At 40.3% G+C, this 11,043-nt stretch overlaps 1 protein-coding gene across 2 annotated transcripts; it reads right to left on the reverse strand.

The window, feature by feature from the left end:
- Positions 1-665: 665 nt before the first annotated feature.
- On the reverse strand, positions 666-10,767 carry MRPL39 (mitochondrial ribosomal protein L39). Of its 2 annotated transcripts, none has more exons than XM_075721051.1 (10): positions 10,725-10,767; positions 10,028-10,234; positions 9,519-9,658; positions 8,933-9,032; positions 8,235-8,302; positions 6,798-6,910; positions 4,157-4,222; positions 2,766-2,919; positions 1,799-1,846; positions 666-752 (listed from the first exon to the last, which is right to left on the reverse strand). In XM_075721051.1, exons 1-10 carry the CDS (start codon positions 10,765-10,767, stop codon positions 666-668), a joined length of 1,026 nt encoding a protein of 341 aa, XP_075577166.1. The 2 variants fall into 2 exon arrangements, with proteins under 2 accessions (XP_075577166.1, XP_075577159.1); XM_075721044.1 differs by having other exon boundaries at positions 10,704-10,767.
- Between the last annotated feature and the right edge of the window lie 276 nt (positions 10,768-11,043).

The following is an 11,043-nucleotide window of genomic DNA, read 5'->3' on the forward strand; positions in this document are numbered from 1 at the left end:
AGAGTTATCTACTGAATGGAGTCTTTTGAACCGGAAACACAATTGAGTATCTAATTTTAATTCTGACAGGAAATCAAAATGAGTAAAATAATAATCTTTTTTAACCCTGTACAGGCTTCTGAAAGGGCTTTTTTTTTTCCTTTTTTTTTTTTTTTAAAGATACTATTTCTCTCAACTTTCTCTTGCAGTAGGCAAAGAACTCAGTAGAATTTCATCAGGAAGTTCCAGCAACAAACACATCAGGTCAGAAATTAGAAAGAAATACTTTTTTCATGGAAGACCAAACAAGGGGTCTTGAAATTATATCAAGATAAAGGGGATGGCCTTTCCCGCTGCCAGTTCAACTACAGTTTGTAGGCCAAACTGCACTAATCACAGAGGACAACATCTGGACACATGCAACTGTTGTCAAGATAACAACAAGGATAACTTGCAAGATGAGTCATCGCAAATAAAACATTACCTTTTTTTCCTCCCTTTTTTTTTTTTTTTCCCGAAGTGACATTTAAGTGGACTGAAATGTCTAATACTGGCTTTATATCTATCCATGATTTAGGTAGGTCCACAGAATTAAAATGAATTAGCCAAGACATTTTTATATGCAGCACAAATAAGTCATGTAAAAATACACATTTTATTATGTACATTTAGAGGTTAAAGTTAATTTAAATTGATACAGTTTTTCCTTCTTCAGTCCCATCTTTTGCCTCATGACATTCTGCTGCTGCTTCCAAATATTTTTCTTCAGTGACCTGCAGAAACATAACAATTCTGTTATATTTTTAAACATGATTTAATTCTCCTTGATCCTGGAAATCCTCCCCTCATACTGTCACTGTAACAAGAAAGGACAGCCTACAAAGACAATTATTGTCTCCAAAATTAAACAACCTGAATTACAGGCCTCTTCAAACTCATTTCATAGAAAAATATCATGGGTTAGGCTCTGAGCACATCCTTGGCTAATGAGTTTCAGCAGACATACAGCATTTTTTTTCTCTCTCTCTTGCCACACCAGTAAGTAAAATATTTGACCTGAAGGCTCCAAAACATCTGCTGTTTAATTCTTATGAAGATTTCACACATTTAAGCTTGCCTTGAAAGTAAGTATCTGGTTATAAGCGCTTTATGATATTTTGTAGTTCCACTTATCTTATAAACTTGCCTTTTGCATTTATTCAGTCATTGTAAAGCTTCTCTTGGATAAGTACATTTCAACTTTGAAACACTGGTTGTTTAACAGAGGTGTGTTTGCAAGAAACTCTTATTTTCCATTTAGTTTTTAAACAGGCAAAATATACTCAAAGTAGTGCGTTTATGCAGCTTACTGAAATAGCATTCCCTTTTACCTGCAGTAACTTCCACCTAGGTTCACCCAGTAGTATTAGATTTTATCTCTGCATTTACTCATAAGAAACATATTTGTATGTGTTCTCTCAAACCTGTGGCAGAAAACTTGTTACTACCTAAAATCTAGGTAAGTGTAAATACATTATTCTAATTTTTAGTTTTCTTATTTCATGTTCACAATTAAAACAGGAAAAAATAATTTTAAATTTTACACATATGTGATACCAACATTAATTCTAGAGATGAATTTGAAAAATACTAATATAAAGTGATAATTAACAACAGCTTAGAGATTTCACATGTATCTGATTTTTCTTCACCTGTGAACATTTCTATTCCTAAGGATATGTTCTTGAAGGTATTACCCATCTCTAATCATTCAAATTCTACTCTATCACAGCATATCTTTGTATTGGGTAAGCTGTACTTCACCGCTAATGAGACTTACCAGCCTCTTCGATCTTTCCAGCAGTTTGTGCCACACGGTGTGGTGAGCCTGTATTAAATGTCATTAAATGATGTTATTGCAGGCCAAAAAAAAAACCCCACCTTCTCATAGAATAGATTCTGGCAAGTGTATACAAATGATGGCACAAAACCATAACAATCCCTAATTCAGACGTTACAGCTTATGATTTCAGTGTCCGATCTGCCCATATTCCTACAGGGGACTTGAATACATGTCTGTTAATCATATCCATTCATTGTGCAGAATCATTGAGGCAGTAATGGACAAAAATGGGAATTAAAATCTTATGACAAGGAAGGGTACACAGAGATGAGGTGAGGAACCCAGTGCCCATTTGTCCCTTGAAAACTTCCCCAACTGAGACAATAGCACATGTGCTAGACCACAGGTCAAAATCATGTAAACCAACAGAAATGGGAAGAAAGACTCCTGCCTCCACCCATAGTTCTGCAAAGCCTTTGTTTAAGACTGATTAGTGCTAGGACTTTTTTTTGTTACTGTTGTTAAGTCTTTCTTTGGTGCCATGGAAGACTTTGAAATAGTATCCTTTATCATGAGTATAAATTCAAAGTTCTGCTCTTTCCTGAACCTGAATTAACACTGTCAGCAGCCTCAACTTCAGAAGATTAGCATGCACAACTAACTAGGGCAAGGTGAATGAAATATCCATGCAGAAATTGCGCAACTGAAACACTTTCAGTATGGAAAAATAACATCAAGGGCCCTCTGACGCAAACTTTTGTAGTTCTGATTTCACATCCACAATAGTTCCAGGAAAACAAACCCCAAATATCCAACACAGTCATCTTCACTGGCCTTCCCTTTCTGCTCCTGTTCTCACCTCTGACTTACGTTCAGCTACCAGCACAGCATATAATAAAGATCAGAAAGTAAGTCAAATGCCCTAACTTAAAGAAGGAAAACGTGTACAAAATGGATAAGTTACCTTCAGATGGATTGGCAGGGACACACCCTGGAACCTCCTTATCAATTCAGATTGGTTAGTCTGAAGATTATGAGCTGCTGTTATCTCATACTGGAAACAGAAACTTGTCCTTGGAATATGAGGGCCTTCACTAACATCTACAAAGTCACCAAACCTGATGGGAGAAAAAAAAACCCTATGTCAAATATATTTGGAGAGAAGTACAAAACTATTTGTTTTTATTTTTGATTAGCAATTTCCTATCTATAGAACAGATGAAAGAAAACCCAGACAAATCCCAAACCAAATCTAAACAAAACCCCAGCTTAGCATTTCTACATTTCATGAAGCAAAAGTACAGGTCACACAATTTCCTAAAAAGAATTTATGAAATTTAAACCTCAAGTCTAGAAAGAGGATCCTAGGTTTAACAAATCTTTGAAGCCATGTTGGCTTTAAAAGTGGGATAACTCCATCATTCACCAGAAAAAGATTTGTCTCGAAGATCACACATTTTCCACAGTACAGTGGAAAAATGCAGTACAACCTGCACAGGTATTTCCTTTTCAGGTCTTGGAAAACTGCAAATCAATAAGAAAAGTGAGAGACAGAAAGATGTACAGCAAAAGAACATTTAGAACAAACCTCTCCCAGAAATCAATAGGTAAGCCCAGTTTCCCTCTTACTGAGCAAACTAGAGACTAGGAGGAAGGAGGAACAACAGATACAACATCATTCTAAAATTTCAAGAACCATCACTGCGAAGACATCTGCTCCTTTAGAGAGATTTGGACTCCAAAATCAAATGCAGAACAATTTAGCCATCTAGAAAACTGAATATCCTACACTAGCCTAAGCTAGTCAGATTCTTTTATATGCCTGAGATACAGTACAAGCTTCCAGCCTCCAGCGTAAGAACTTGATATCTTACACTGTATCCCAGGAGCCAGCTCCATTCTCATCTCCACCACTACAAGGCAGTAGGCTTGCCAGTTAGGAAGATCTTGACAACTTTGAAAGAAAAGTCCACTATACAATGCTACCTCTGGTTTTCAAACAAGTATTTGGTTTGTATTTTATTCAACCTGTTAAGCTCTAGAGATTTATTTAGATTTTATGTAAAAGCATTTAAAGCAGCAAGACTTCTCTGGCACTTACCACCTTTAACATAACAAGAAATAGAAACGTAGTGAGATGCACCAAATGTTAAGTATCACAAAACAATGATTGTATTAAAAAAACAAAAAACACCCAAACAACAACTTAAGACAGACTACAGACAGCAATGAATACAAGTGATTTCTAAACAGAAAACCATCACAAGTAACTTACTCTTCTCACTTGCAGAGTACTTGCAATATAATCCAATCTTTCAGTGAATCATTACAGAATGAAAGTTCAGTTTTTCTCACCTATGTAACGTTACAATTCCTTCCATATTCTGAGAAGCCTTTTGTTCTATCATCTCCATTTTGTATCTGAACAAGACAAAAAAAAGATTAAAAAAATCCTCACCTTTAACACCTAGTTCTTTTAAGAATACTTAAGAGAGCGATTTAAGGAGCATTCTTAAAAATCATGCTCGTATTTATGTGAGCTTTGAAACAGGTTTAAATTCTTAATTTTATACGATAATGCGTGTTGTCTTGTTTCATAAAGCATGTCATACAGACCTGTTAGTCTAACTGCACTTCCTGGAAAAATTATGAAGATTATACTGAGTACTACTGAAAGGCATTTAAAGAATAACACAATCATCAAGCACAGTCAACACGGGTTCACAAAGGGAAAGTTCTGTTTCATTAATTTGATATCCTTCTATGATAAGGTCATATGCCTGGTGGATGAAGGGAAGGCAACGGTTGTAGTTTTTCTGGATTTTAGTAAGGCTTTTGATACTGTCTCTCACAGCATCCTTCTGGACAAGTTGTCCAACTGTGGGATGAGCAGGTTCACAGCGCACTGGGTGAAGAACTGGTTGAAGGGCAGAGCTCATAAGGGTAGTAGTGAATGGGGCTGCATCTGCCTGGCGACCGGTCACCAGGGGTGTTCCTCAGGGTTCAGTTCTAGGGCCAGTTTCATTTAATACGTTTATCAATGATCTGGATGCAAGAGTTTAATACACCATTAACAAGTTTGCTGATGATACCAAACCAGGAGGTGCTGTTGACTCTCTTGAGGGACCAGAGGCCTTGCAGAAGGATCTAGATAGATGGGAGCATTGGGCTATGATTAATGGGATGAAGCGTAACAAGTTGAAATGCCGGATTCTGCACCTAGGATGGAGTAATGCCAGGCATAAGTATAAACTGGGAGAGGAGTGGCTGGAGAGCAGCCCTGCAGAAAGGGATCTGGGGGTGCTGGTTGACAGCAGGCTCAATATGAGCCAGCAGTGTGCCCTGGCAGCCAGGAGGGCAAACCGCATCCTGGGGTGCATCAAACACAGCATAACCAGCCAGTCAAAAGAAGTGATTATCCCGCTGTGTTCAGCATTGGTGCAGCCTCACCTTGAATACTGTGTGCAGTTCTGGGCCCCACAATTTAAGAAGGATGTGAAGGTCCTTGAATGCATCCAGAGGAGGGCAACAAAGCTGATGAAAGGGCTGGAAGGAATGGCCTATGAGGAGCAGCTAAGGACTTCGGGCTTGTCCAGTTTGGAGAAAAGGAGGCTGAGGGCTGACCTCATTGCTCTCTACAGATTCCTGAGCAGGGGAAATGAAGAGGGAAGTGCTGAGCTCTTCTCCCTGGGATCCAGTGACAGGACACATGGGAATGGTTCAAAGCCGCACCAGGCAAGGTTTAGACTGGACATTAGGAAGCATCTTTACCAAGAAGGTGGTCAAATACTGGAACACGCTTCTTAGAGAGGTGTTCGATGCCCCAAGCCTGTCAAATCTTTAAGAGGCATTTGAATGCCCTTAGTAACACACATTAACTTGGTCAGCCCTGAATGGATCAGGCAGTTGGACTAGATGATAGTTGTAGGTCCCTTCCAACTGAAATAGTCTATTCTATTCTATTCTATTCTATTCTATTCTATTCTATTCTATTCTATTCTATGTATATGTTATAGGAGGGCCATGCTCTCTCAGCAGTTTTATTCAAAGAGATAAAATGAACCTACTACTTCAAATAAAAATAAGAGTTTTTCAAGTCACATGTAAGACTAGAAGACACTATCAGATCACCTGAACTGATTTTATGCAATGTGTGGTCCTCAGCAGCTGGTCATCTGCAAGACAGCAAAGTGTTCTCTGCTCTTTCTACACATACACAGATATACATCTAAAGCTATTATCAAAAGTCAGCTCCCAGCTGCTGTCAATGCTTGCCAGCCAACACAGCAAAGAGATGCTAGTCCGCATGTCACATTAGTATCATCTTCATTACTAAGCTAAAAACTAGTTATTTTTGCAACTTTAGCTTTAGCGTAATTTTATTTTGATTCACAAAATTATAAATTATTTATCATTTCCCCCATCTCTCTCCAACCACCAAAAAGCTGTGGACCAGAGAATTTTTTTTCCCCGAAACATTGCTTAAGTGGTTTTTCAGCAGAAAATACTGAAGTGTTTTGAACAAGCCTTCTTTTGTAGCACAAGCCAGAGTATTTTATCCATTTTTCTGCTGCAGAACTCAAAAACTGCATTTCATCAAATCTTCATTTGAAGATACCAGGATATGAAAAATCTACATTTCTTTGAATATGAAAGCCTTTCAACAAAGGCTGAGAGCAGCTAGCATGCCAAGTCTAACCACCAGAGCTTCAATATAAAAGCAGTGAAATCTTGAAGCTCACTATTAAAACACAAAGTTTCCATTTGGCACAAAACTACATCCAGCAAAGGTGCCTGGTGTTGGCCTCTGGAGAGAGCAATAAAAATGAAGTAAGGCAGTGTGACAACGAGAACAGAGGCATGTTCATTCAGAGTAGCAGGAGAAGTACCTTCTTACTTCACCTGTCACATTTTATTTTAGATTTACAAAAACAAGCAGAGATTTAAATTAATTTCTAATTGCCTTTCTAAAAGAAAGGCAAATTCAGGCACTTACCTGTTATGTTGAAACATTTCACGTGCTACTTTTGCTTCAACATGCAGTGGTTCAAATGGCAGGTCTTTATGAATTAGCTTTCTGGCATCCCTTGTAAGAGAATGGAAGTTGTCCTAAAAAAACAGTTGATACATATAGAACTGTCAGCACTGTTTGACAGCTGTACTGAATAGACAAAGCATAGGAAACACTAAATATTAGTCAAAACCATAAGGATCATCTACTACAAATCATAAATGTAAGACTATTGCTGTAGGATTATAACTTGTTTCTATTTATCTGCAACAGATCATCGCTGTTTGGATGGACTGATTCAATGCCCAGTGAAATCAATAGGCATTTTTCCATCAGAAACTATACGTATTTACTGGAGTTAAACTTCTCAGGTTTTCCCCACATGATACATACACATACAGTCTTGCTACTGTTAAAATATTCATCTGTGTATCCTGTTTCCCAGAGTCATGATTCCACTTATAAATGACCTCTACTCTGATGGAATCAAAAGAAAAAAGTACTGAATAGTTAATAAATAGACACTGATCACCTTGGTCCCAAATCCAAAGCTCTGTGTACTCAGATTTGTCAATAAAAAGAAACTGTTATTAGGAGAAATTACATTTAAAATGTCACTTAGAAAAAACTTCAGATTAAGTTACTTCAACTACAAGATCATAATGAAGAAAAAGTCTGCATTGTACCAACATCGTTTTGTTAGCCACGCGCACCTCTGCTAATATTTGGGCATGAGAACGAGAATAGACACCAGACGAGTAAAACACTTGTGATTACTCCAGCTACCAAACAGTTACGAGACTTAACGGTTTTAAATTATTAGATTTACCGAAGAGCATGAAATATAAGAAAGCTATTAAGGAAAACTTCAGCTAAATGTGTTCACGGTTCTTTTACAACAATAAACTGATTACGCTGTAAACCACTAGGTGAAAATACACATATTACATGCATTTTTATTTCCAGTGGGCTCTATTCATACAAAGGCTGTAGGGCTATGGTTGCATCTACATTACCAGGCAAGAGTGGCTGAGTAGGAGCAGATCTGCATGACTAACAAAGATGCCACCACTGAGGTCCCAACAGCCACGCCAACTATTCTGGGAATTGTATTTCACACTAGAGCTACTGTAGCCCCATACACTTAAAACCTGTAAGTATTTGGACGACAGCTGTAGGTTTAATTTCATCTGAAAGGAACCCAGTTTGTGTGCTCTGAGACCACTCTGCCATGAAAGCCAGTATGTGGTAAATGCAGAGATTGGTTTCCAAACAGTACTCCTGACCTAAAATAAAATACTAGTGTAGATATACCCTATGAAAAGAAAAAAACCTCGCTGTTCCCTCTCCCCTATTAGAAAAGAACCACTGGACAAGGATGCAAGCTTTATAACTTTTTGAGGAAGAAGTTACTGTGCTTACGTTTGTTGGTTTCCAGTCATTCAGTCTATGGTCCAAAATTACATCATAACAGAAAGCTCCAGAGATCACTGCAGTCCCAATTCCAAAGACAAAAATATTCATGTTTGTAACAAAGTACATATTTCATTGCTGTAATACACACTTATATAAAAATGAATGAAAACCAAAATGATCTCAAGAAATCCATCATAAAATTTGCAGCTGTGATTATACAGTCAAATGGCAGATTAAACACATATCAGGTCACAGATGAGCAGAAGTTGTTACTAACCCTGTTTGTACTTCAGTAATCTTCCAACTCAATGTATACGTCATAATTCTTAGTAATTCAAGTGCTCACAAGGTTATGTAGTTATTAGGGCAAATTTCACAGAAACACACCACATCTTCTAAATACCTTACTCACGTAACTTCACAATAAAAAGGTTATGTACTCAAGTTACTAACTTCACCTATGAAATCTGAAGTGGTGTGAAACCCAGCTGCCACAGACCAATTTTCTGTACTTCGATAACAAAATTGTTTTCAGTATAATTGCTATAAACTAAAAGCTACAACAGCAGCATGTAATACACAAGTCAATGCTAAGTACCTTCAATAATTGGAAAAGAAGCCTCTGATTTTTTTGGTAGCATTATTAAACAGTGACTTAAGAAGCAGCAAAAGACAAGACAATCAGTATAAAATACTTATATCACCTGGCACTGCCGGAGCTCTAGTCAGAGTCACTGAGTACTCATCTTTGAATGCCCGCTTTAACACACATGCCATGATCATGGCACAGGAACGCCAATAGGCCTATAAAGAGAATTTCAAAACACAGATTTATTACCTAGAAGCTAACAACCCATACCAGATGAACATCAGCTATTCATTCCAAAAGAACACCAACATTTAACTGAATTAGGCACAAACCTAGCTGTCAACCCAAGCATTACTTTCTTCAGTATTTAAACTCCTATTTGGAGACAATTCTCCATACACAATCAATCAATCAAAAAAATCAAAGCTGCACTTAAAATGCAAGCCAGATGTTTCCCTGGAGATATTTAAATCTGAAATCATGAATAATACAACAATATAGGTTGAAGGGGATGCCCCCACATCACCTAGCCCGCACCCTGGTCCAACTAATCATAACCATGATGTGTCAACCATTAAAAATATCTGAACTTTCATGACAACAAAGTTCAAGAAAGCAGACAGACATGGAACTGAAAGGGGCATACAGAATTAAGTGGTCATAATAGGGCTCACCTACAATGGGATAAGATACAGACTTACCTTGTTTACTTCCTCTGGATCCTCATCTTTGAAAGTAAGGAACTGAATTTCACATGATTTGGTCAAAGGTCTATATATATCCCAGACTTCACCATCCACAAGAGCTAGAACGGATTTCCTGCAATGCCATTCACTTAAGTCTAAAGAAAATGAAAAAAGTATTACACAGTTATTAACCATACTCCTCAGAATCAGCAGTTTAGACCCATGCATTTGAAACAACAAACCGCAAGTTTCGCTTTTGTAGATGGAAAAGGAAGGATGGATGTTGTTTGGAAGGATGAGCTGTTAAAAGAGCCTCCAAAAATTAACTCAGTTTCTGTGATGTATTTTAGTACAAATGTATTTTAAACATACCAACTACAAATATTCTGAATCCATGTCTGTTACCTTAATCATCAAAACATCAATAATATTAACATTTCAAATTCGGATGACAAGGACTTCAATCGACGGTGCAATTTTCATCACCAGTGGCACAATGTTAGTTTAAGAGTCCATTGACTTACGCATGGCACAATTGTATGGTGTAGACAAAGCTTTGTTCATTACAAACACACTGCCAGGGTGAGATTTCCCAGTGTATTTTACTTCGATTTTCTCAATTCGTGGATACAGAGACAACTGTCTCTCTTTCTCTTTGGTAAAGAGCTCATTACGCATCTGAATTACTTCATCCGATGTCAGTCGAGAAACAGTCGGCGTGGAGATGAACCCTGGTAAAAGGGGTGATGTAAAATAAGCAATAATGAGTTTTTAAAGCTACTTTATGAGATGCTTGTTTCTACAGAAAGGAAGACATGCCACAGCACTGCTAATCCGGGGGGGGGGGGGGGGGGGGGGGCGTGTCTCAATACGCGTAAGGTGAGGACTTCAACAGCTCTGACTGCCCGCCCACTCTTGGGCCCTGCAAGGCCTGCATGAAGTCACCACAGAAAACGCTGAAGCAACGAAGGCGTGAGGACGCTCCCCGCCTGCAAAGGCTCCCCCCGCAGACGGCCCCCCCGCACCGCCACCGCGCCCCCGCGGCCCGCGCCCACAGCGGCCTCCTGCGCCCGGCGGGCCCCGAGCCGCCCCGCACGGCCAGGCCCGGCCGCCGCCAGCCGGGCCCCTCAAAGCACCGGCGCAGGACGAGCCCGCCCCCGGCCCGGCGCCGCGCCGCGCCGCGCCCGCACACGCCCCCGCGCCCGGCCCGCCGCCACTCACGGCGCCCGCCCCGCAGGCAGCGGGCGGCCCAGCGCGCCGCCATGCTCCGGCCCAGGCCCGGTGCCGCCTCCCCCCGGCTCCGCCGGAAACAGCGGCGGCGGCGGCGCGGTTCCGCCCGGCGCTCCTCCCGCGGCCGCCAGGCGGCGCCGCGGGCCCGGGCCGCAGGCTCGGCGCCGGGCTCCCGCCTCGGGGGGCCCGGGTGTGGACGAGAGCTCCGCCGCGCTGGGGCTGTAAGGCCCAGCCCCCTGCCCTCCCGCTGCCTCTGCAGGCCTCCTGCGGCCGGGCGGCGAGGTCAGTCCCCGAAACCAGCAGCTTTGGG

The sequence above is a fragment of the Pelecanus crispus genome, chromosome 1 (genome assembly GCF_030463565.1).
Source record: "Pelecanus crispus isolate bPelCri1 chromosome 1, bPelCri1.pri, whole genome shotgun sequence".
NCBI lineage: Eukaryota > Metazoa > Chordata > Aves > Pelecaniformes > Pelecanidae > Pelecanus > Pelecanus crispus.